This window comes from Camellia sinensis, chromosome 9 (genome assembly GCF_055761805.1).
Source record: "Camellia sinensis isolate YWXY chromosome 9, ASM5576180v1, whole genome shotgun sequence".
Lineage (NCBI taxonomy): Eukaryota > Viridiplantae > Streptophyta > Magnoliopsida > Ericales > Theaceae > Camellia > Camellia sinensis.
This window is the reverse complement of record NC_138969.1, coordinates 21,442,503-21,469,335: the sequence shown is the minus strand read 5'-3', so window position 1 is coordinate 21,469,335 and position 26,833 is coordinate 21,442,503. Positions and strand designations below refer to the sequence as shown.

At 45.5% G+C, this 26,833-nt stretch overlaps 3 protein-coding genes across 3 annotated transcripts; all 3 read right to left on the bottom strand.

Annotated features, from left to right (window-relative positions):
• Positions 1-5,644: 5,644 nt before the first annotated feature.
• LOC145799284 (uncharacterized) lies at positions 5,645-5,947 on the bottom strand. Its single transcript, XM_082888832.1, has one exon. It carries the CDS (start codon positions 5,945-5,947, stop codon positions 5,645-5,647), a length of 303 nt encoding a protein of 100 aa, XP_082744958.1.
• A 10,526-nt stretch (positions 5,948-16,473) lies between these two features.
• Positions 16,474-17,254, bottom strand: LOC145799283 (uncharacterized). The gene is made up of 2 exons (XM_082888831.1): positions 16,994-17,254; positions 16,474-16,701 (listed from the first exon to the last, which is right to left on the bottom strand). Exons 1-2 carry the CDS (start codon positions 17,252-17,254, stop codon positions 16,474-16,476), a joined length of 489 nt encoding a protein of 162 aa, XP_082744957.1.
• Positions 17,255-18,956: 1,702 nt separating this feature from the next.
• LOC145799282 (uncharacterized) lies at positions 18,957-20,930 on the bottom strand. Its single transcript, XM_082888830.1, has 4 exons — positions 20,267-20,930; positions 19,890-20,131; positions 19,680-19,799; positions 18,957-19,553 (listed from the first exon to the last, which is right to left on the bottom strand). The coding sequence occupies exons 1-4, from the start codon at positions 20,928-20,930 to the stop codon at positions 18,957-18,959; spliced, it is 1,623 nt and encodes a 540-aa protein (XP_082744956.1).
• Positions 20,931-26,833: the final 5,903 nt, after the last annotated feature.

Here is a 26,833-nt window from a genome sequence, read left to right as displayed (position 1 = left end):
AGTAGCAGTGTCCCAATTGCTTTCTTCAACTAAAATGAAACTGACCTTAACAAAGTTGTCACCTTGATAGATATTATTCTGTTGAGAGAGAGGTTGAGAGCCACATCATAAATCATTCCACAGGGATATGTTTTTCCCATCCCCAACTATCCATTTGACACCCTTTCTGAGGATGTGTCTGATCTTACAAATGCTTCTCCAATAATAAGAAGACTTCTTTTTCATAGGCCAAGTGTAAAGAGTATGATGTTTCAAATACTTGGTGTGAAGAACTTTACACTAAAGTTTTTCTTTGTCACTCAAAATTTTCCATCCAAGTTTGGTTAGAAGGGTAGTATTTTGATCTCCAGCTTTTCTGATACCAAGGCCACCCTCAGCCTTACTCTGGCACACATTGTCCCAATTAACCAAATGAACTTTTTTCTAGGTGTCAGTGTCACCCCAGAAGAAATTTCTATTAATTCTGCCAATGTCATCACAAAGTTTTGTAGGGAGTTCCATGGTTTGCAAGGTATAAGTGGGTATGGCAGAAGTCACAACTTGAATGAGGGTTGCTCTACCAGCTAAACTAAGGGTTCTAACTTTCCAACCTGAGAGTCTGGCTTTCATCTTATCGAGGATTTCAGTGAACTGGTTTTTGGTGACCCATTGATGAAGTAAGAGGGAGCTAAGATATTTGCCAAGGTTATGAGTTAGGGGAATGCCACTTTGAAAGCTAAGAGCTTTGTCAAGGTTTCTAGGAACATTAGGGGAAACAAAGATTTTGGATTTAAGAAGATTAACTTTCTGACTAGACACATCACAGAACTCAGAGAGGGTATCCATAATGATTTCACAATTAGGTGGAGTAGCTTAAGCAAAAAGGATCAAATCATCAACAAAGAACAAGTGGGATAGTGATGGGCCATTTCTTGAAGCCTTACAGATTAAATTCACAAGATGAAAATAATTATCCGTTGGTTTATAATTTTCAATCATCATTGTACCCTTAAATTGGTTAGAACGTGGCAGAGAAGTGACATTCTAAATATACTTGCTTTATTTGTTTTTGAAATTTTCTGTTTTTTCTTTCCTTACTAGTGATTATCGTTGGAATTCATGTTGAGAAAATTGTGATGCTAAATATTATTAAAACTATCCGGTCTATGCACACACACATATAGATGGACGTATGGATGTGCAAAACAGAATCAATTTCTTATAGGGGCAGTTGTGTTTTTTTTTTTTTTTTCATTAATCATCTTCAAGTTCGATGTATGATCAAAATTATAATTTTTTTTTTTGCTATTTTTGTTATATAAATATTTACCTTTTGTTTTCACTTTATAATAAAAGAAAAGAGAGTATAGAGAGAGTGCTAAGTTGTAACTGTCTAAATCAACTCTAGTCGATCATGCATTAGGAAGGGAAAGAAAAGTGAATGAAATATTAGTTTCTTCTTCTTCTTCTTCTTCTTTTTTTTTTTCCCTTCATTTCTCCCTTCTCTTTTCGTTTCATTTTGCAAATCCCTATTCAAATTCCTGATCCAATCACAATCTTAGTTGTCCTTGTATAACTTTTCTCTACTTGCCCATGTATCCATTATCTATCTTGGGTGACTTATTTTTGACAAATGCACCATATGTGGCCTGGGATTTTTTTTTTTTTTTATACTGATAATGCTTCTTGCACTTGCATGGATATGTCTTTCCAATTATTACTGACTTAACACACTGTTTTCATGATTTTATAACTAAATGATTGTGACTGTTTTAACTTCTTCTTCTTCTTTTTCTTCTTCTTCTTATTTATTTATTTATTTTTTTACAGGTGAAATGTTGGGAAATTCAACGGCAGACAAAGGCTCCTCAGGTTGCTGGGACTATTCATACTGATTTTGAGAAAGGGTTCGTCTATGCTGAGGTAATTCCTTGTACCATTTTTCCCTCTTTTCAACTGTCTACAGTTTGTTGTCTTATTTTTTTTATCTGTTTCATAATATTTTAAGAAGTTACATTGACAGTTCATTGATTTTTATTTTATTTTATTTTATTCTTTACTTTCTGTTTTTTATTTATGAGGATTCAGAATTGACATCTAGGAAAATCTTCCAATATGTTTACATAATATATTTACCAATGAGCTACTTGAAAAACTTTCCATGGAATAAAATCAACCAGATTGTAATATATTGCTATCCTTAAAATGATTCAAAGTGCATAATCCAGTGGTGATTTTTTCTTTTTATAAAATGAATTCCTTGTTATCATCTTAAAAACACCAAATAATACTGTTGGACAGTGGAACTGCTAGAAAGTGCTAACTTTGAATTTGTGATGATAACCAGATGATGAAATTTGAAGATCTAAAGGGACTTGGAAGTGAACCGCCGGTTAAGGTATACGCTTTAATTCAATGAATTTCCCTAAAATATGTTGGAAATAATGGTTTATAAGCTTATTGGGCTAACTTTGAGCCCAATTTTGAGTGAGCCCTAAACGTCTTTTAGGGTAGTTCTGAAAAAGTAACGTATTCCTTGCCGCATAACAAGTCACACAGTGAACACGGTTCGTCAAAACCATTTATGAGTGAATGAGAACTTGACATCATTTTCGGGTTCATGGAATGGACATTTAAAGAATAAAATATGGGTTTCCTTGAAATGAGTTGTCCCACATTGAAACTTTAAGAGAGCTTTATTGAGTATATAAGCTCTAGATTACAACACTTCGGTTGGGCCCTAAGGGGAACCCTAAGTTTGTAGAAGGAAAGAGTTATGGACAAAATGAACCTTAGCCCAAACCACCACACACGCGCGCCGCCGCCGCTCGCCCGGTCGAGCCGTACCTGGGTCGGGTCGGTTCTAATATAATTTTTTTGGAGAAAATTTATTTGAACTTTTTCCAAAAAACTTATCGAAATTAATTCATTTATGAATTTAATTTTTCTGTCCATTTTTTACTTCTTCAGTCCAATTTTTCAGACAGATCAAACCGTTCAAACAAATTTTCGGATATGTTGTAACCTAGACAGATTCAAATCCACCTAGATTTGAACAGATTCAAACTACAGTTCACAGGTTCAACTGTGACCAGATATGTTGAACTGCATCTATTCGACAGTTTTCATACCTGTTCAGATTTTCTGGACAGGTTTATTACTGTTGAGTTTCAAACAGATTGGAAAATAAAACTGTCAACAGTTCTGGATAGTTTTACAACTGTTACAGTTGAAGATCTGTTTGACTTTTGAATCATATCTGTTCGAAATAGTTTCACACCTGCAGTCTGGTCACCCGAGCTAAAATACAAAGGCCGAGCAGTGACGGAAGTGGACTCCATTTACGTGGATAAGAACCATTCGCCCGGCTTCAACATGACCCAGGGTTTGCTTCTCCCTGCGGACATGAAGAAAAATAAGGAACTACCCAACCTGAAAGTCCTCCGGTCGGCTGCAAAATTGGTCGTTCTGGTAAGTGATCGAGTTATTGTACTTCCAAGTTATCGATCGGTTTCTCATACTAACTTTTGCCTTGCTACAGGCCGCGTAGAAAAACTATTTGGTGCACGAACGTATGATTTCTATGCTGCAGAGTTTGAGGGAGGCTATCGCTGACAACAAATCCAAGACGGCAGAGCTGGAGAAGCTGAAGACTACACACGAGGCAGTGTCAACTGAGCGAGATCTCTTGGCTGAGAAGTCGGCGAAGGCTAAGGAGGAGAAGGATAAGGCCGTGAGGGCCAAAAATGACAGATATCTGGCCGAGCTAAAAAAAGAAGTGGACGACGCCAAAGATCGGGGATACGTTGAGGAAGTAAGGGTGTACGGGCGGCAGGCGGCGAGCACCAAAGACATTTTTCAGTACGGCTGGAAAGTGGTTGTGGAAAAACTCGGTCAGGCGCCGGAGTCCGAGGTGTTCAATAACCCCCTACCTGCCTTCATTCCCTTCTATATGCCGGCATATGCTAACGCCGTGCAGTAGAAGTTGATAGACGATGCTAAGGAGGACAGCGCAGTCGATGAGCCAACTCTACAGCCAATCGACAAGACCCCACTGCCAGCCATATCGGAAGAGGCGGCGCTGAGCTGTGAGCTGGAGCCTTCAACCGTCGAATGGGGAATGGACTCTGGCACTGAAACTGCACAGAATGTGGCAGAAGAGGTGGTTGGCAACCTGGAGGACGCTGTAGATATCGACTAAGGCGCAACTAGGCTTATGTTTGGCCCTTTTTTTTTTTTTTTTTTTTTATAGATGTCGCCGGCTACAAGCCCCCACTTTTGTAATCGGGCTTTATCATGAATGAAAACTGAACTTTTTTCTCGCCGTGTATGCAAATTTTTGTTTGCCCTTTGGTTTTCATTTTCTTCGATTTGGCTGAGATAAAATCTTCTCGGTGCATTCTGAGCGTAATGGTCTTAGTTTAACGAGCAAACTCATCTTGGTTTAAAATATTAGTTGCACACAACACCAACTGTTTGGTAGGCCGAGCAAGGTCAGCTTGATTTTAATAAGAACTTGGTAAAGGCACCAACATTTTAAGCGGGCGAGCAATGTCAACTCGGTTACAATATAAGTTGGGCAAAATTCATTCTGTTTGTGTGGTCAGGCGAAATCAGCTCGGTGAGTGAGCAAAATCAACTCTACATCGGCGAGCAAGAAACAGCTCAGGTAATCATGAGCGAAATTTGCCCTTCAATTGGCGAGCTAAAATCAGCTCGGTCAATGATGAACAAAATCAGGTCGATGTACTGAGCAAAGTTTGCTCTTCATTGGCAATCAAGAAACAGCTCGGGTAATTATGAGCAAAATCTGCTCTTCAATCGGCGAGGCAAAATCGACTCTATCAATGATGAGCAAAATCAGCTTCACAAAGCCGAGCAAAAATCAGCTCGGATAATTATGAACAAAATTGGCTCGGCTCAAATACAAGTTGGGTAAAACACCAACTGTTGGGCGGTTGAGCAAGTTCAGCTCGGTTCAACAAGCAAAATCAGCCCATACCCGGATAATCGCTCATTCTGCGAAAGTTATCCTGGTTTTGAACACTTGCCCCTGGTACTCATAGCAACTTAATGTCTTTGTAACATTTCCCTGTAGAAACACGAACATAAGAGAAAGAAGGGGTCATCTTCTACTACATGTTACAGATTACACCCAATGCCAAAAGTCCAAGTTACAAGAAGCAATGAAGTAGAAAAGATTACATTTCAAAAGTAAAATATCTTAAGCTTGGCTGCATTCCATGGTCTGGGGATAGATTTGCTATCTAAGTCTTCCAGGTGGTATGCCCTTTTGCCTGCAAGGCCAGTTATCTTGTATGGCCCCTTTCAATTTGCTCATAATGTTCCCTTGCCAGGGATCACTGTGTTGCCCATTACCTTCCTCGAGACCCAATCTCTGGCTTTGAATAGCCTAGGATGTAGGGTCTTGTTGTGTTTCTTGGAGAGCTCTTGCTGGTAAGTTGATATGTGGATTAGAGTCTGTTCCCTTTTTTTTTTCGGCAAGGTGAAGCTCAAGGGCTACAACTTCATTATTCAAGTTTAGTTGGAAACTTTCAGATTGGATGGTTTGCATACCAATCTCCAATGGTATGACTGCCTCCATGCCGTAAGCCAAGGCAAATGGAGTTTCCCTGGTTGAGCGCCTTAGTGTAGTGCGGTATGCCTAGAGCACATTGGGAAGTTCCTCAGCCCACTTCCTTTTGGCCTTCTCCAATCGCTTCTTCAGCCCGTCCATGATGGCTTTGTTTGAAGCTTCGGATTGACCATTTGATTGGGGGTAGACCGGTGTACAATTGTAGAACTTAATATTTAACACCTCGCAAAACCCGCGAAAGAGTTTTCCGTCGAACTGTGTGCCATTATCCGAAATGAGAGCTTTTGGGATGTCGAAGTGGGTGCCGACATTCTTCCAGACAAATTTTTTAACATCTTTTTCCTTGATGGTGGCCAATGGCTTGGTCTCCATCCATTCGGTGAAGTAGTCGGTAGCAATGATGAAGAATTTGCGGTTGCCTGGAGCTGCTGGAAGAGGTCCTATAATGTCTAGCCCCCAAAGCGCAGATGGCCAAGGACTTGTAAGGGGGGGCAACTCTTTGGCCGATTGGTGAATCTGGTTAGTGAATTTCTGACATTTTTCGCATTTGCGAACATATTTCTACGCGTGAGCTTGCATGCACTGCCACCAATAACCCATGGAAAATTGCTCGGTAAGCCAAAGTTCTGCCCCCAATATGACTTCTGTAGATGCCTTCATGAATCTCAAAGAGGAAAGCTTCAACCTTGTTGGGGTGGACACAGTTCAGGTATGGCCCAGTGAAAGATTTCTTGTACAAGGTGCTAGATGGAGACAGCCAAAGCCGCTCTGACTTGGCCCTTATCTTGTTGGCCTCTTACTTTTCTGTGGGTAGAATTCGATCCTTCAGGAAGGTGATAATAGGATCCATCCAGGATGGCCCAAGTCGGCGCAGAGTACTTTAGGCACCTCTGGTTCCTCAATGCTCAGTCAAGGTAATAATTCTATCATCAAAGGATTGGGAAAACTCATTTGCATAGATGCTAGGCCAGCCAATTCGTCGGCTGCATTGTTTTTTTCGCGGTTAATTTGTTCCATTCTTATTGTGGCAAACTTTTTGAGTTCTGCGTGTACCACCGCTTGATACTTAGCCATCCTTTCATTCTTGGCCTCATATTCCCCAGTGACCTAATTGACAACCAGCTTGGAGTCGCTGAATACCAGAAGTTCTGATGCCTTCATTCTCAAAGCGCTCTTCAATCCGGTGAGGAGGGCTTCATATTCCGCCTCATTGTTGGATGCTAGGAACCCGGCGAGGAGGGCTTCATATTCCGCCTCATTGTTGGATGCTAGGAACCCGAGTGTGATCACATGCTCAATGGTCAGCCCATTCGAGGACGTCAACCCAACCCCTAGCCCGGCGCAATGTCTGTTGGGGGCCCAATCGACGAAGACTTTCCACATCCCGCCAATGAACAACTTCCAACAGTCAGAGGGATTTTGAGAGTTCCTTAGCTTCAAGGTACCGGTTGGCTGATTCTGGTCACTATTAACATCTCTGTCGAGCTTGTATTTTGGTAAATTGGCTGGTTCTTCAATTTCTCGCTTAGCTTTTTCTTGTCGTTCTCCTACTTGTTGTCCACCACTTATTTCTGCTATCCGGGCCGTGGACTGCGCCAAGTCTGCGCTAGCCAAATCAATAGGGTAAAGTGGGTGTGTCCCAGGGACAAATTCCGCCACGAAGTCAGCAAGAGCTTGAGCTTTGATAGTAGCACGCGGCTGGAACTTGATATCGTATTGCCCAAATTCCGCGGCCCACTTCTGCAGGTGAAATCTGCCTTTTCAAAGAGAAGCTTGAGCGGAAATTCAGTTAGCACGACTATCGTGTGGGGATGGAAATAGTGCGCCAGCTTTCTTGAAGCCATCATGAGAGGTAGAGCCAGTTTTTCTGGCGGTAGATATCTTGATTCGGCCGGGAGCTGTATCTTGCTAATGTAGAAGATGGGGAGGCGCTAGATTCCCTCAGTGCGGATGCGGACGACGCTCACCTTGTGTTGAGAAACTGCCAAGTAGAGACACAGTTCTTCGCCTGGTTTTCATGTGACCAAGATTGGGGTCGAGGAAAGGTATACTTTTAGATCTGCCAGTGCACTGTCGCACTCGTCATCCCAAAAGAACTTGGCCTTTAAAGTTTTGAAGAAGGGCCAGCAACAATATGAACACTGACTAATAAATCAGTTCCTCATTACTACCATTCCAGTGAGATGTTGCACGCCCTTCGTGGAGTTTGGCCGCTCCAGTTCTTGTATTGCCTTGAGCTAGGAAGGGTCAGCCTCGATTCCCCGGTTTATGACCAAAAAACCAAGAAATTTCCCGGTTTCAACTTTGAATGCACACTTAGAGGCTTTTAAACGCAGCTTATGATCTTTGAGTCTGGCAAACATTTCTGCTAGGTCATCAAGGTGTTGAGGCTTGTCTTTGCTCTTCACCATCATGTCATCGATGTAAGCCTCTATAGTGCGGCCAAAAAGAGGAACGAATATTTTGGTTACCATCCTCTGAAAAGTTTCCCTTGCATTTTTTAGGTCGAACGGCATGACCTTGTAGCAGTACAAGCCTCTGGGAGTGGTGAACAAAGTGATCTCTCGATCTAGTTTGTACATGGTAATCTGGTGGTAGCCGCGATATGCATCCAAGAAGCTAAACCTCTGATGGCTAGCGGTTAGATCCACCAACTGGTCTATTCTTGGGAGGGGGAAGCTGTCCTTTGGGCACGCATGGTTGACTGTCTTATAATCCACCCACACCTGCCATTTACTATTCTTCTTCAAAACTACCACTGTGTTAGAGATCCGTTTGGGGTACTGCACTTCTTCCATCGCCCTAGCTTCCAACAAGTTCTTGACCTCCTCTGCCACTATCTCGGCATGGTGCAAGGTCGTGCGCCGCGTTCTTTGGATGACCGGTCGTGCATTTGGAAAGACATTCAACTGGCGAAAAATAAAGCTAGGGTCAACACCAGGCATATCGTAAGGCGTCCACGCAAAGGCCTCAATGTTGGAAACCAAAAAAGTTGACATAATCAAGCTACTTGGCATTGGAGAAAGATGATCCCAAAAGAAAGAACTTATTTGGATCATTCTCATCAACGCGAACTTCCACCAAATCTTCAGCCGATTTCTCTTTGACTTTTCTTCCCACGACTTCCAGGGCTTCCTTCCTTTCTGGTCCTTCTATCATTTGAACAAAGCCTTTGGTAGCTCGGCCGCCGTTTAGTGCGACAAAGCACTGCTTTGCCATTACTTGGTCCCCCCAAACCTCTCCTACTTGTCCTGTTAGCACTGGAAAACGCAGGACTTGGTGATAAGTCGATGCTACTACCTACATGACGTGCAACCAGCCCCTTCCCAGGATTAAGTTGTAGGTTGATGGGACCTTAAGCACCCAAAATTCCACTTGCTTCGTGATTGACTGGCAATATAATCTTTCTGATTGGTCATTCGGGTTAAGAGTTGATGCCTACCAAAGGGGACATTGTTCGAGCCAAGTCTTTGTCCTCCAACTTCATCTGTTTGAACGCGTCGTAATACGTGATCTCAACCAAGCTCCTTTAGTCAATTAGAATTCTTTTGGTATCGAAGTCCTTGATGCGAAGGGTCACCACCAAGGCATCATTATGTGGTGTTTGAATTCACCACCAAGGCATCATTATGTGGTGTTTGAATTCTCTCCAAGTCCTTCATTGAAAAAGTTAAGAGGTCTTTTACCTCGGTCTTTCCTTTCTTCACGCTGGGTTGAACAGAGAGCACTTCCCTCATGTGCTCAGCCTTTTTGATCATCCCCCTCAGCTCACAAACCCGCGCTAGTTCGATGATGCCGTGAATGACATTAATTACGCCTTGGGGTGCTGCATCCAGGACAGCAAGGCCATTTGGCTCAACCTGTCCTTGTGGGGCGGTCCTCATAGCCCTGTCTATGTACTGGTCCAGATACCCAGCCGCCACCAGCTCCTCCAAATGTCGTTTGAGCGGCACACAGTCCTCCGTTCGGTACCCCCTTTCTTCATGGAAGGTGTAGCCATACCTCGAGTTGAAGCCCCTCTGTGTGTCTCCCAATTTGGCCAGCCAACGCACGTAGGGCTCACCTTGGGTCTCATTTAGGTTGTGGTAAATTGGGATCTAAAAGATAGTGGTGGTGCCGGTTCGTGATTTCAATTTTCTGTTGGCATCTTCCTTTTCACTACGAAGAGCGTTAGCTCAGTCATTTCTGTGACTTTTGTTTCTATCATTGCGGTTTAAACCGCAATGTTGGTCTCTAGCTCGGTCATTAGGGCAGTTGTCCTCCTATCCCACCGAGTGAACCTTCCCAGCCACTCTTCCGTTTGCCGCAATCGGATTTGCTTTCTCGGTTGCGGTTGCGGTTGCGGTGGCGATGATGGCATCATCTTCTACTCGGATATGTTAGTTGATCTGCTATATCAAGGACTCCATGGTTATGGGCTGGTCCATCATAAGCGAGTCTCACAGCCTATATCCGACTGGGAGACCTCGCTTGTATTTTGCAATCGCAAGAATGGTGGGGCAATCAAGGATCTCATTGTAAGTTTCCCAATACTTGGCATTGTATGCCTTCAAAGAACCTCCAGATTCCATCTTGACACTCAGGAGGTGGTCAACCTCCTTTGGTGTTTGAATGCTGGTTTTGAATCTGGTGACAAAGCCCTCTGCTAGTTGTTGCCGCCCCTCGATGCTCTCCTCTGGGAGTCTTTCAAACCACTTCAGGCCCAGTTCTCCCAAACTTGCTGTGAATATGAGACACATCAAGGCACCATTGCGCCGGTGGGGAGCCATTACTTGCCAGTAATTATTCATGCGCATGTACTGATCCATTTTGCCATCGTACAGTGTGAACTTAGGTTGGTGGAATCCGGCAGGGAGTGGCATGCTCTCGATCTCTGGGGACAGTGGGGTAGCGGTAAATCTTGCTAGCTCTCTGCCCATTGGTGCTAGGGCCATTATTCTAGGCGCTGGCATTGCCACTTTCTCACTGCAACGGGTTTGGGGACTCAGCCTTTGCATCGCTGGCAATCTTTGGTTCGCTCTACAGCGAGCTTGCTCCTCCAATACATCCCTCAGGTCCCCCAAATGGGCAGAGTAAGAGTATCTCGACGTCGTCCATGGACGTGAGGGACGGTCACTGCAGTCGCAAGTGTGAGATCTCTCCACTGGTGGCTCAGAGTCTCCAACTCCAAAGCTTCTTGTGATAGAGAAAGAGGGCGTCCCATCTCGGCGATGACTGTCAGAGCGACGGGGCGGGGAGCACTCGCTGTGGTTGCCCACTCCAACAACACCCTTCTCCTTGATTTGGTGTTTCAGTGTCTCCATTTCAGCTGCCATCTTCTAAATGAGGGCGTCCTGGCCTCTGAGTTTGTGCTCCAAGCATGGAGCATATGACTCTCCTCGTTGTTGGCGACCCTCTAGACTCTTGAAGTGTTCAGTGCTCCTTGCGCGTTTGTCTGGCGCACTTCTAGAAGAGGTTTCCAGGTTCGCCATAGTCGGAATAGTGGGAGGGCCATCTCTTCATCGGACAGACTCTGGTGTGATATCGTCGACAACGGACATCAGCATTTCGTCGTTGTTAGCCATGGAAATTGTTGAAAAAGCTTGGCCAACAAGGTTTGTCTGTTAAAGACTTCTCACAGACGGCGCCAATTGTACGGGGGTGAAATATTCTCTGTTCTCCGTACTCCTTGAATCCAAGCTTCACGTGACGTCGCCTGACCTGAAAACCAAAAGATGGTGAGCTGCCCGGCGGTGTGCTACTAGATAAACCTCTGACGATCAAGTCAGCACACTTGGAGAAGAAGAAGAAGAATAGAAAGAGCACTTTAGAGCAAGAGAGTTTGAAATTCCTTCTGACCGCTTACCTCTAACGTCTATCTTCTTTTCTTTTTCTAGGCTGGCCATGCAGCCTTAGAGATTCTGGGCGCACTACCTTTGCTGTCATTCTGTAAGCAGGCGGCTGTGCTCCCCTCTACCTTTCTTACACGTGTAGAGACCGAAACCTCCAAACAGTGTTTGTCGAAGCGCCAAACGGTATTGACACATACTAGGAGTGGATTTTCTCTGCTTTACCATTAGTCCAGGTGGCTTACACTACCAGGCTATCACTTGGAAGAAACAGACACCACAACGAACTGGAACGGCTGAGCTACAATAAACCAGTCCATTGGGATCAACTGGTCGTAGGATGCACGGTTTGGCATCTCGGCCTTGTCCCGCTACCTTGTAGGACTTCTCGGCCCTACTTCCATCCGGACTATTCGTAGTTCGGCCCAACGTATCAGCACAAATTTAAGCAAATATCCATTTTTGCCAAATCATAGCTCGGTTGGCTTGCCCGGCCCAACTTAATGGGCCGGGGCAGCCGCGTTGGTTCAGTTCGGCCAGGTTCATGGTCCTTGGCCCTAGCGAGGCGCAACGCCATATCCCACGCTGACGTAGATTGGCCTAATTGTTCGACGCGAATCTCCCTCTCAATTGCCCCTTAATCCCATCCAAGCTAAGCGTGATTGGGATTACTACTCCGGCCGAGCTATCCAATTTGGCCGGTCATTGAGGATTACGCTAGTAGTCCTGTCTTCGATCAATCAGCTGTACTGACAAACCATCTTTTCAACGCCACGTGGCCTTCCCTGGCTGGTTACGTGCGTTCCTATAGCTATCCACATTATGCCAAAGATTTGAAAAGTTGCCGCCTATTCAGTTTCCACTATATATATACACACAAGAAGCTCAAAAACCCTCATCACTTTTGTCACTATTGTCATCGCTGTTGTCGTTGCTTTTCGAGTCGTTTCCACCTATTTCTCTCCTCACGAAGGCCTCAGTAAGGGTCGTGGTCGACTGGGTCCTGCTTGGCATCCACACCCTTAAGTTTTTCTCACTTTCCTTTATATTCTCCATTGATGTTCTTCGTGTTCTTAATTCCCATCTGTTTCGTAACTGTTCAAATATTGCCTATGCCCTTCTTGTGGGATTAATATCTGTAAGCATTAGGCCAAATCGAAGCCCTAAGTAGCCACGGGGCTTCCTTGCCCTTATTTCCCTTGATTACTGTAGGTGGTTTTGGATTTAGGATGAATACTGAAAACTCTAGGTAGAACTGATCAAAAACCCACTTTTAGATCTAAAAATAGGATTTAGCCAAGCTAGAACTGGTTCGAGGTCCACCCTGTGGGAAGATCGAACCGAGATAGGAACCGAAATACAACACCACAACCGGTCAAATGGCCCAGAATCTTAGACCGAGCTAAAAAAACATCCTCATAGAAGCCATGCAAGTTATGTCGTGCTAATACTTAGACTTATTTTTTAATAATGCAGAAGAAACTAGGACCAACTAGGCCTACTCCGCATAACTGTCGGTGAGGCTCAAAGACCGAGCAAACAATTACCCAATTTTGACCGAGCTATAATAAAAATTCCTTAACTAAATAAAACCGGGATAGATATTGAAGTACCGGTTTATGGTTAATTCGCTTGGGGCAATGACCGTGTTCCATAGAGAATACAATATTCCAGACGACGTCCACTTAGAGCTGGCCAAGAAAGGAGACACTCCCTGGGGCGAACTGGAAAAATGCCCTTTCACGGTGGTATCCATTGTGGAAGGCAGCCTACGCTTCTCGGTCCAACCCTTAGTCTGCGAATTTTTGAGGCAGAATAGGCTGTGCCCGACCCAAGTCTCCAACAACACATACAAAATAATAAACGGCGTGGCTGTGCTGAATAGGATACTCAGTCTGAATCTCGGCCATTGAGATATTCCATCAATACACACTTAGCAAAAATAAAGGGGGGTTTTGTTGGTATCTGAAAGTTAGGAAAGGCCGAGCAAACCTTATCGAAGCTAACCCGGATAAAGAGACAAACGACGGTGATTTCCTGTAGGTGTCTTGTAATTACGATGACACTGAAGTGCCCATACCAGGCTGGTACATAAGAAAATATGTTAGGAGTGCTAGTGAGCACCTTAGCATGTTTTTAATTCTGTAATTGTTCTTGTTTTTGCCGATCTAACCCTTGCTTTCTTATTACAGACTATAAACTCTTGGCTGACGATTACTCCCACATAAACCAAGAGGCCATAAAGATTGCGTTGCGGTATCTAGTCGAGGAGTGAGAACCTCAAAAATTGCTCAGTTACGAACCGAGTTACCGTTACACAGCGCCGCGCAGGAGTAGGGTGATTGGCTTCCTTTGTGTCCCCTCTCCAGAGCCGGACCCAAACCTTCTGCCAATCAAACTTGTACCATTGGCAAAAGAACAAGAAGTGGCCAAAATCTGAGCCATAAAGTCTATGATCACGGGGGAGCCAATTGACTCATAGCCAGCTAAAATGACAAGAGGCCAAACATCTAGGCTTGCCGTGCAAAAGGGTCCCGTGCTAGCTCTTGCCAGCGAGGTAGCTGCTGGTCGGTCATGAAAAAGGCCAAGAAATGATCCAGCCGAGTAGTGCCTTGTTGACGAAGATTCGGCCGGGTTACCATCGACCGAACATGGAGAGCAGACTGAAAAATGGCTTTTTAGGCGATCCACCCATTCCACTAGCCCTGCAATCTGGTCACCCAAGCTAAAATACAAAGTCGAGCAGTAATGGAGGCGGAGTTCGTTTACACTAATAAGGACCATTCGCTCGGCTTCAACATGACCAAGGGTTTACTTCTCCCTGAGGACATGAAGAAGCATGAGGAACTTTTTGACCTGAAAGTCCTCCGATCGGCCACAAAATCGGTCGTTCTGGTAAGTGATCAAGTTATTGTACTTCCAAGTTATCGATTGGTTTCTCATACAAACTTTTGCCTTGCTGCAGGCAGCGCAGAAAAGCTGTTTGGTGCACGAATGTATGATTTATGTGCTGTAGAGTTTGAGGGAGGCTATCGCAGACAACAAATCCAAGACGGCCGAGCTAGAGAAGCTGAAGACTGCACACGAGACAGTGTTAACCGAGCAAGGTCTCCTAGATGAGAAGTTGGCGAAGGCCAAGGAGGAGAAGGATAAGGCCGTACAGGCCAAAAATGAGAGATATCTGGCCGTGCTACCCAAGCTCCACCCCTTCCACTTGGCTGAGCTAAAAAAAGAAGTGGACGACGCCAAAGATCGGGGATACGCCAAGGGAGAAAGGGTGTACAGGCGGCAGATGGCGGGCACCAAAGACATATTTTTTCAGTGCGTCTGGAAAACGACTGCAGAAAAACTTGGTCAGGCGCCGGAGTCCGAGCTGTTCAATAACCCCCCACCTGCCTTCATTCCCTTCTATATGCAAGCATATATTGCCGCCGTGCAGTAGAAGTTGATAAACGATGCTAAGGAGGCCAGCACGGTTGATGAGCCAACTCTACAGCCAACCGACAAGGCCCCACTACCAGCCATATCAGAAGAGGCGGCGCCAAGCAGTGAGCAAGAGCCTTCAACCGTTGAACGAGGAACGGACTCTGGCACTGAAACTATACAGAATGTGGCAGAAGAAGTGGTGGGCAACCTGGAGGACGCTGTACATATCGACTAAGGCGCAGCTAGGCTTACGTTTGTCCCATTCTTTTTTCTTTTTCTTTTTTTTTTTGTATTGATGTAGCTGGCTACGAGCCCCACTTTTGTAATCAGTCTTTATCATGAATGAAAAGCGAACTTTTTCCTCGCCATGTATGCAAATTTTTGTTTGCCCTGTGGTTGTCATTTTCTATGATTTGGCCAAGATAAAATCTTCTTGTTGCATTCTAAGTGTAACTGTCTCAGTTTAACGAGCAAACTCATCATGGTTTAAAATATTAGTTGAACACAACACCAACTGTTTGGTAGGCCGAGCAAGGTCAGCTTGGTTTTAATAAGAACTCGGTAAAGACACCAACATTTTAACCGGGCGAGCAATGTCAACTTTGTTACAATATAAGTTGGGCGAAATTGATTTTTTTTGTGCGGTCGGGCGAAATCAGCTCGATGAGTGAGCAAAATTAGCTCTACATCGGAGAGTAAAAAACAGCTCGGGTAATCATGAGCAAAATCTGCTCTTCAATTGGCGAGCCAAAATCAGCTCGGTCCATGATGAAAAAATCAGCTCGATGTAATGAGCAAAATTTGCCCTTCATCGGAAACCAAGAAACAACTTGGGTAGTTATGAGCAAAATCTGCTCTTCAATCGGTGAGCCAAAATCAACTCGGTCAATGATGAGCAAAATCTGCTTCACAAAGCCGAGCAAAAATCAACTCGGATAATTATGAACAAAATTGGCTCGGTTTAAATACAAGTTGGGCAAAACACTAACTGTTGGTGGGGCTGAGCAAGTTCAGCTCGATTCAACAAGGAAAACCAGCCCATAACTAGATAACCGCTCATTCTGCAAAAGTTATCCCAGTTTTGAACACTTGCCCCTGGTACTCATAGCAACTTAATGTCTTTGTAACATTTCTGTGTAGAAACGCAAACATAAGAGAAAGAAGGGGTCATCTTCTACTACATGTTACAGATTACACCCAATGCCAAAAGGCCAAGTTACAAGAAGGAAAGATGTACAAAAGATTACATTTCAAAAGTAAAATATCTTAAGATTGGCCACATTCCATTGTTTACGGCTAGCTTTGCTAGCTAAGTCTTCCAGGTGGTATGCCTCTTTGCCTGTAAGGCTAGTTATCTTGTATGGCCCCTTCCAATTTGCTTCTAATTTTCCCTCGTCAGGGACCACTGTGTTGCCCATTACCTTCCTCAAGACCCAGTCTCTGACCTTGAAGAGCCTAGGATGCACGGTCTTGTTGTATTTCTTGGAGAGCTCTTGTTCGTAAGTTGCTATGTGGATTAGAGCCCGTTCCCTTCTTTCTTTGGTTGGTTGGCATGCCAATCTCCAATGGTATGACTTCCTCCATGCCGTATGCCAAGGCAAATGGAGTTTCCCTGGTTGAGCGCCTTGGTGTAGTATGGTATGCCTAGAGCACATTGGGAAGTTTCTCAGCCCACTTCCCTTTGGCCTTCTCTAATCGCTTCTTCAGCCAGTCCAAGATGGTTTTGTTTGAAGCTTCGGCTTGACCATTTGATTGGGGGTAGGCCAGTGTAGAATTGTAGAACTCAATCTTTAACTCCTCGCAAAACTCGCGAAAACGTTTTTCGTCGAACTGAGTGCCATCATCCAAAATGAGAGCTTTTGGGATGCCAGACTGGGTGATGAAATTCTGTCAGACAAATTTTTTAGCATCTTTTTCCTTGATGGTGGCCAATGGCTCGGCATCTGCCCACTTTGGGAAGTAGTCGGTAGCAGCGATGAAAAATTTGCGATTGCCTGGAGCTGTTGGAAGAGGTCCTGCAATGTCTAGCCCCCAAAGCGCAAATGGCCAAGGACTTGTAAGGTGGAGCAACTCTCTGTCTAGTTGGTGAATCTGGTCAACAAATTTTTGGCATTTTTTGCATTTGCGAACATATTTCTACGCGTTAGCCTGCATGCATGGCCACCAATAACCCTTGGGAAATTTCTCGGTAAGCCAAAGATCTACCCCTAATATGGCTTCCGCAGATGCCTGCATGAATCTCGAAGAGGAAAGCTTCAACCTGGTTGGGGTGGACACAGTTCAGGTATGGCCCAGTGAAAGATTTCTTGTACAAGGTGCTAGATGAAGATAGCCAAAGCCGCTCTGACTTGGCCCTTATCTTGTTGGCCTTTTTCTTTTCATTAGGTAGAATTCGATCCTTCAGGAAGGTGATAATAGGATCCATCCAGTATGGTCCCAAGTCGGCGCAGAGTACTTCGGGCACCTCCGGTTCCTCAGTGCTCGGTCAGGGTAAGAATTCTATCATCAAAGGATTGGGAAAAGTCGTTTGCATAGATGCTATTCCTCGGAGACCTGATTGACAACCAGCTTGGAGTCGCTGAATACCACAAGTTTTGAAGCCTTCATTCATAAAGCGCTCTTCAATCCGGTGAGGAGGGCTTCATGTTCCGCCTCATTGTTGGATGCTAGGAACCCGAGTGTGATCACATGCACAATGGTCATCCTATCCGAGGATGTCAACACGACCTCTAGCCCGGCGCCATGTCTATTGGAGGCACCATCGACAAAGAGTTGCTACATCTCGCCAATGAACAACTTCCAGCAGTCGGAGGGATATTGATAGTTCCTCCACTTCAAGGAACTGGTCGGCTCATTCTGGTCTCGTTTTACATCTTCGCCGAGCTTGTATTTTGGTAAATCGGCCTGTTCTTCCATCTCTTGCTCAGTTTTCTCTTGCCATTCTGCTATTTGTTGTCCACCACTTATTTCTGCTATCCGAGCCGTGGGCTGCACCAACTCTGCACTAGCCAAATCGATAGGGTAAAGAGGGTATGTTCCAGGGACAAATTCTGCCACGAATTCGGCAAGGTCTTGAGCTTTGATAGTACCGCGCGGCTAGAACTTGATATCGTATTGCCTCAATTCCGTGGCCCACTTCTGCCGGTGAAATCTGCCTTTTCAAAGAGCACCTTGAGCGGTAATTCAATTAGCACGACTATCGTATGGGCATGAAAATAGGGCGCCAGCTTTCTAGAAGCCATCATGAGAGCCAGCGCCAGTTTTTCTAGCAACAGATATCTTGATTCAGTCGAGAAGAGTGTCTTGCTAATATAGAAGATGCGGAGGTACTGGATTCCCTCAGCGCCGATGAGGACGACGCTCACCGCATACTGAGAAACTGCCAAGTAGAGATACAGTTCTTTGCCTAGTTTTGGTGTGAACAAGATTGGTGTCAAGGAAAGGTATACCTTTAGATCTGCCAGTGCATGGTCGCACTCGTCATCCTAAAAGAACTTGGCCTTCAATGTTTACAAGAAGGGCCTGCAACGATCTGAAGATCGACTAATAAATCAGTTCAGCGCGACTGCCATTTCGGCGAGATGTTGCAAGTCCTTCGTGGAGTTTGGCTGCTCTAGTTCTTGTATTGCCTTGAGCTAGGAAGGGTCGGCCTCGATTCCTCAATTTATGACCAAAAAACCTAGAAATTTCCCGGTTCCAACTTCGAATTCACACTTGGAGGCATTTAAACGCAGCTTGTGATGTTTGAGTATGGCAAACATTTTTACTAGGTCGGCAAGGTGTTGAGACTTGTCTTTGCTCTTCGCCATCTTGTCATCGGTGTAAGGCTCCATAGTGCGGCCAAGAAGAGGAGCGAATATTTTGGCTACCATCCTCTGAAAAGTTGCCCCGATATTTTTGAGACCGAACGTCATGACCTTGTAGCAGTACAAGCCTCTTGGAGTGGTGAACGAAGTGATCTCTCAGTCTGGTTTGTACATGGCGATCTGGTGGTAGTCGCGATATGCATCTAGGAAGCTAAACCTCTGATGGCCAGCAGTTGAACCCACAACCTGGTCCATTCTCAAGAGGGGGAAGCTGTCCTTTGGGCACGCACATTTGACTGTCTTATAATTGACCCACACCTACTATTTGCCATTCTTCTTCAGCACTGCCACTGTGTTAGAGATCCATCTGGGGTACTGCACTTGTCCTATCGCCCCAGCTTCCAAAAAGTTCTTGACCTTCTCTCCCACTATCTTGGCATGGTGCATGGCTGAGCACCGCATTCTCTGGATGACCTGTCGTGCATTTGGAAAGACATTTAACTGGTGGCAAATGAAGCTAGGGTTGACACCAAGCATATCATAAGGCGTCCACGCAAATGCCTCAATGTTCGAAACAAAAAAGTTGACATAATCGAGCCGCTTGGCGTTGGACAAAGATGATCCCAAAAGAAAGAACTTATTTGGATCATTCTCATCAACGCGCACTTCCACCAAATCTTCAGCCAATTTCTCTTTGACTTTTCTTCCCACGACTTCTAGGACTTCCTTCCCTTCTGGTCCTTCTATCATTTGAACAAAGCCTTTGGCAGCTCGGCTACCATTTACTACGACAAAGCACTGTTTTACCATTACTTGGTCCCCCAAAACCTTTTCTACTTGTCCGGCTAGTGCTGGAAAGCACAGGACTTGGTGATAAGTCGACGCTACTGCCTGCATGACGTGCAACCAGCCTCTTCCCTGGGTGAAGTTGTAGGTTTATGGGACCTTAAGCACCCAAAATTACACTTGCTTCGTGAGTGACCCAACTTTGACCCGCAATATAATCTTTTCGATTGGCCATTCGGGCTAAGAGTTGAAGCCTACCAAAGGGGAAGTTGTTGGAGCCAAGTCTTTGTCCTCCAACTTTATCTGTTTGAACGCGTCGTAATACATGATCTCGACCAAGCTCCCCTGGTCAATTAGAATTCTTTTGATATCGAAGTCCTAGATGTGAAGGGTCAAGACTAAGGCATCATTATGAGGCGTTTGAATTCTCTCAAAGTCCTTGCTTGAAAAAGTTAAGACGTCTTTTACCTCGTTCTTTCCTTTCTTCACGACGAGTTGAACAGAGGGCACTTCCCTCATGTGCTCAGCCTTCTTGATCATCCCCCTCAGCTCGCAAACTCGCACTGGTTCGATGATGTCGTGAATGACATTGATTGCGCCTTGGGGTGCTACATCCAGGACAGCAAGGCCATTTAGCTTGGCCTGTCCTTGTGGAGTTGCCCCCATACCCCTATCTATGTACTGGTCCAGATGCCCAACCGCCACCAGCTCTGCCAAATGTCATTTAAATGGCACACAGTCCTCCGTTCGGTGCCCCCTTTCTTCATGGAAGGTGCAGCGATACCTCGAGTCGAAGCCCCTCGGTGTATCTCCCAATTTGGCCGACCAACGCACATAGGACTCACCTCGGATCTCATTTAGGATGTAGTAAATTGGGATCTTAAAGACAGTGGTGATGTCGGTTTGTGCTTTCAACTTCCTCCTGGCATCTTCCTTTTCATTACGAAGAGTGTTAGCTCGGTTGTTTCTGCGACTTTTGTTTCTGTCATTGCGGTTTAAATCACGATGTTGGTCTCTAGCTCGGTCATTAGAGCGGTTGTCCTCCTGTCCCACAGAGTGAACCTTCCTAGCCACTCCTCTGCCCACAATAACCAGATTTGCCTTCTCGGTTGCGGTGGCAGTGCTGGCATCATCTTCTACTCGGATATGTTCGTTGATCTGCTGTATCATGGACTCCATGGTTATGGGCTGACCCATCATAAGCGAGTCTTGCAGCCTATGTCCGACTGGGAGACCACGCTTGTATTGTGCGATCCCAACATTGGTGGGGCAATCGAGGATCTCATTGTAAGTTTCCCAATACTTGGCATTGTAAGCCTTCAAAGAACCTCCAGATTCCAGCTCGACGCAGAGGAGGTGGTCAACCTCCTTCGGTGTTCGAGTGTTGGCTTTGAATCTAGTGACAAAGACCTCTGCTAGTTGTTGCCGCCCCCCGATGCTCCCCTCCAGGAGTCTTTCGAACCACTTCAGACCCAGTTCTCCCAAACTTGCTGGGAATATAAGACACATCAAGGCGTCATTGCGCTAGTGGCGAGCCATTACTTGATAGTAAGGACTCATGTGGATGTCCTGATCCGTTTTGTTGTCGTACGGTGTGAACTTAGGTTGGTGGAATCCGGCCGGGAGTGGCATGCTCTCAATCTCTGGGAACAGTGGGGTAGCGGTAAATCTCGCTAGCACTCTGTCCATTGGTGTCGGGGCCATCATTCTAGGTGCTAGCATTGCCAATTCCTCACTGTAACAAATTTGGGGACTCAGCCTTTACAACGCCGGCAATCTCTGGGTCTCTCTACGGCGAGCTCGCTCCTCTAATACATCTCTCAGGTCCCCAAAATGGGCAGAGTAAGAGTATCTCGATGTCGTCGACGGACGTGAGAGACGGTAACTGCTGTCCCAAGTGTGAGAACTCTCCACTAGTGGGTCGGAGTCTCCAACTCCATAGTTTCTAGTGATAGAGAAAGAGGGCGTCCCATCTTGGCGATGACTGTCAGAGCGACGGGGTGGGGTGTGCTCACTATGGTTGCCCACTCCAGCAACACCCTTCCCCTTGATCTGGTGCTTCTCAATTTCAACCGCCATCTTCTGAATGAGGGTGTCCTGGTCTCTGAGTTTGTGCTCCAAGTGCTGAGCATGTGACTCTCCTCGTCGTCGGTGACCATATGGACTCTTGAAGTGTTCAGCCCTCCTTGCACGTTTGTCTAGCGTGCTTCCGGAAGAGGCTTCCAAGTTCGCCATAGTCGGAATAGTGGGAGGGCCATCTCTTCGTTGGACAAACTCTGGTGTGATACCGTTGACAACAGATAGCGGTGTTTTGTCGTTGTTAGCCATGGAAACGGTTGAAAAAACTTGGCCAAGAAGGTTTTCCTATTAAAGAGTTCCTGCAAACGGTGCCAATTGTACGGTGGTCAAATATTCTCTGTTGTCTGTACTCCTTGAATCTGAGCTTCACGTGACATCGCCTAACCTGAAAACCAAAAGATCGTTAGTTGCCTGGCGGTGTGCTGCCGGATAAACCCTCCCACGATTAAGTCAGCACACTTGGAGAAGAAAAAGAAGAATAGAGAGAGCACTTTAGAACGAGAGAGTTTGGAATTCCTTCTGATTGCTTACCTCTAATGCCTCTCTTCTCTTCTTTTTCTAGGCTGGCCATGCAACGTCAGAGATTGTGGGCGCACTACCTCTGTTGTCTTTCTCTAAGCAGGTGGCTGTGTTCCTTTCTCCACCTTTCTTACACGTGTAGAGACCGAAACCTCCAAATAGTGTTTGTCAAACCGCCAAACGGTATTGACACATACCAGGCGTGGATTTGCTCTGCTTTACCATTGGTCCAGGTGGCTTACACTACCAGGCTATCACTTGGAAGAAACATACACCACAACAAACTGGAATGACCGAGCTACAATAAACCGGTCCATCGGGATTAACTGGTCGTAGGATGCTCGGTTCAGCATCTCGGCCTTGCCCTGCTACCTCGTAGGACTCCTCGGCCCTACGTCAGTATGGATAGTTCGTAGTTCGGCCCAATGCATTTGTACGAATTTAAGCAAATAACCATTTTAGCCGAATCATAGCTCGGTCAGCTTGCCCGACCCAACTTGATGGGCTGGGGTAGCCGCGTTGGTTAAGTTTGGCCAGGTTCATGGTCCTTGGCCCTAGCAAGGAGCAATGCCATATCCCACACTTACATAGCTCAGCCCAATTGTTCGGTGCAAATCTCCCTCTCAATTGCCCCTTATTCCCATCCGAGCTAAGTGTGATTGGGATTACTACTCCGGTCGAGCTATCTAATTTGGTCGGTCATTGAGGACTGCGCCAGTAGTCTTGTCATGGATCAATCACCTGTACTGACAAACCATCTTTTCAACACCACGTGGCCTTCCCTGACTGGTTCCGTGCATTCCTATTACAGCTCACATTATACCAGAGATTTGAAAAGTGGCTGCCTATTCGGTATCCCCCATATATACGCATAAGAAGCCCCAAAACCCTCATCATTGTTCAACTCCCCTCTGGAGAAACCCTAAGCTTTAAACCCCCAAGCATCTGCCACCGCCTTTGTCACTGTTGTCGTTGCTTTTTGGGTTATTTCCAGCTATTTATGTCCACGCGAACGCCTCAGTAAGGGTCGTGGTCAACTGGGTCCTAACTTGGCTTCCATACCCTTATGTTTTTCTCACTTTCCTTTATATTCTCCATTGATGTTCTTCGTGTTATTAATTCCCGTCTGTTTTGTGACTGTTCAAATATTGCCTATGCCCCTCTTGTGGGATTAATATCTATGAGCGTTAGGCCAAATTGAAGCCCTAAGTAGCAACAGGGCTTCCTTGCCCCTTATTTCCATTGATTACTGTAGGTAGTTCTGGATTTAGGATAAATACTGAAAACTCTAGGTAGAATCAATCAAAAACCCACTTTTAGATCTAAAAATAGGATTTAGCCGAGCCGGAACTGGTTCGAGGTTCTCCCTTGACGTCCTCCCTGTGGAAAGATCGAACCGAGATAGGAATCGAAATACAGCACCACAATAGGTCAAATGGCCAGAATCTCAAATTGAGCTAAAAAACTTCCTCATAGGAGCCGTGCAAGTTATGCCGTGCTAATACTTGGACTTATTTTTTAATAATGCAGAACAAACTAGGACCGACCAGGCCCTCTCCACATAACTGTCGATGAGGCCCAAAGACCGAGCAAACAATCACCCAATTTTGATCGAGCTACAATCAAAATTACCCAACTAAATAAAACTGGGATAGATGGGGAAGTACCAGTTTATGGTTAATTCACCTGGGGCAATGGCCGAGTTCCATAGAGAATACAATATTCCAGACGATGTCCATATAGAGCTAGCAAAGAAAGGAGACACTCCCTGCAGCAAACTGGACAAATTCCCTTTCACGGTGGTATCCATTATGGAAGCCAGCCTACGCTTCCCAGTCTAACCCTTAGTTTGCAAATTTTTGAGACAGACTAGGCTGTGCTCAACCCAAGTCTATAATATCATATACAAAAAAATGAACGGTGTGGCCGCACTGAATAGGATACTCGGTTTGAATCTCGGCCTCATCGAGATATTCCATCAATACACACTGACCAGAAATAAATGGGGGTTTGTTGGTATCTCAAAGTTAGGAAAGGCCGAGCAAACCTTATCCAAGGTAACCCGGATAAAGAGACAAACGACGATGATTTCCTGTGGGGGTCCGGTAATTACGAGGACACCAAAGCACCCATACCGGGCTAGTACATAAGAAAAGATGTTAGGAGTGCTGGTGAGCACCCTAGCATATTTTTAATTCTGTAATTGTTCTTGTTTTTGCAGATCTAACCCTTGCTTTCTTGTTGCAGACTACAGACTCTTGGCCGATGATTCCTCCCGCGCAAACCAAGAGGATATAAGGATTGCGTTGCGGCATCCAGCCGAGGAGCGAGAGCCTCAAAAATTGCTCGGTTACAAACCGAGTTACCGTTACACAGCGCTGAGCAGGAGCAGGGTGACCGACTTCCTTCATGTCCCATTTCCAGAGCCGAACCCAAACCTTCCGCCAATGAAACTTGTACCGTTGACAGAAGAAAAAGAAATGGCCAAAATCTGAGCCATAAAGTCTATGATCACGAGGGAGGCAAGCGACTCATAGAGGGCTGAAACGACAGGAAGCCAAACATCGAGGGCTGCCGTGCAAAAGGGGCCTGTGCTAGCTCTTGCCAAGAAAGGAGCAAGCCAAGTAGTGGCTTGTTGACGAGGATTCGGCCGAGCTACCATCGATTGAGCAGGGAGAGTAGACTGATCAACCACTTTTTGGGCGATTTGCCCATTCCACTGCCCCTACAGTCTGGTCACCCAAGCTAAAATACAAAGGCCGAGCAGTGACGAAGGCGGACTCCATTTACGCGGATAAGGACCATTTGCTCAGCTTCAACATGACCAAGGCTTTGCTTCTCCCTGCGGACATGAAGAAGCATGAGGAACTGTCCGACCAGAAAGTGATCCGGTTGGCCGTAAAATCGGTCGTTCTGGTAAGTGATTGAGTTATTGTACTTCAAAGTTATCAATCGATTTCTCATACTAACTACTGCCTTGCTGCAGGCCACGCAGAAAAACTTTTTGGTGCACGAACGTATGATTTCTGTGCTGTAGAGTTTGATGGAGGCTATCGCTGAAAACAAATCCAAGACGACCGAGCTGGAGAAGCTGAAGACTGCACACACGGTAGTGTTAACCGAGTGAGATATCCTGGCTGAGAAGTTGGCGAAGGCCAAGGAGGAGACGAATAAGGCTGTGTAGGCCAAAAATGAGGGATATCTGGCCGAGCTACCCAAGCTCTGTGCCATCCACAGCGCCAAGCTAAAAAAAGAAGTGGACGACGCCAAAGATCGGGGATACACCGAGGGAGAAAGGGTGTATGGGCGGCAGGTGGCGGGCACCAAAGACATATTTTTTCAGTGCCGCTAGAAAGTGACTGCGAAAAATCTCGGTTAAGCGTCGGCGTCCGAGGTGTTCAATAACACCCCATCTGCCTTCATTCCCTCCTATATGTAGGTATATGCTACCACTATGCAGTAGAAGTTGATAGACGACGCTAAGGAGGCTAGCGCGGTCGATGAGCCAACTCTACAGCCCACCGACAAGACCCCACTGCCAGCCATATTGGAAGAGGCGGCGCCGAGCAGTGAGCAAGAGCCTTCAACCGCCGAACGAGGAACGAACTCTCGCACTGAAACCGCACAGAATGTGGCAGAAGAGGTGGTGGGACGCTGTAGATATCGACTAAGGGGCAGCTAGGCTTATGTTTGTCCCTTTTTCTTTTTTTTTGGATTGATGTAGTCGTCTACGAGCCCCACTTTTGTAATCAAGCTTTATCATGAATGAAAAGTGAACTTTTTCCTCGCCATGTATGCAAATTTTTTGTTTGCCCTATGGTTGTCATTTTCTTCAATTTGGCCGAGATAAAATCTTCTCGGTGCATTCTGAGCGTAATGGTCCCAGTTTAACGAGCAAACTCATCTTGGTTTAAAATATTAGTTGAACACAACACCAATTGTTTGGTAAGCCAAGCACGGTCAGCTTGGTTTTAATAAGAACTTGGTAAAGACGCTAACATTTTAAGCGGGCGAGCAATGTCAACTCGGTTACAATATAAGTTAGGCGAAATTGATTCTGTTTGTGCGGTCGGGCAAAATCAGCTCGGCGAGTGAGCAAAATCAGTTCTACATCGGCGAGGAAGAAATAGCTCGGGTAATCATGAGCGAAATCTGGTCTTCAATTGGCGAGCCAAAATCAGCTCAGTCAGTGATGAACAAAATCAGCTCGATGTAATGAGCAAAATCTTCTCTTCATCGGCAACCAAGAAATATCTCGGGTAATTATGAGTAAAATCAGTTCTTCAATCGGTGAGCCAAAATCAACTCAGTCAATGATGAGCAAAATCAGTGTCACGACCCGAACCCGCCCCCATGGGTTAAGGATGTAACCGGCCAGTAATCCTAAGATTACCTATGGCCTCAAACCAAAACAGACATAACACATCAGAGTAAAGGGGCCCAAAAGGGAAGCAAAATTTAAAACTTTGTCCATAGAGCTGTGCTTACATGGCACATCAAAACAAACCATACATATGTACGTTAATAACTCACAACAGAAACATAGTGACATAGGTTCTGTACAGATAGGATCATCCAAAACTAAGTCAACCCATAAAAACTATAAGCAGACATATACAAAAAACTTCGCCAACATGACAACATAGAACAAAATGACAAAAAGGCAAAGGCGGGTCTCGTACGTGAGACACAAGGGCTGACTTTCCCAAAACCTCTGTTGCTCCACAATGACTTCACTGGGGCTGGGTTTGGACTTCTCTGGGCTCACCTACAAATACATGAATGAGCGTGAGAGATAGCCAGTGAATAATATC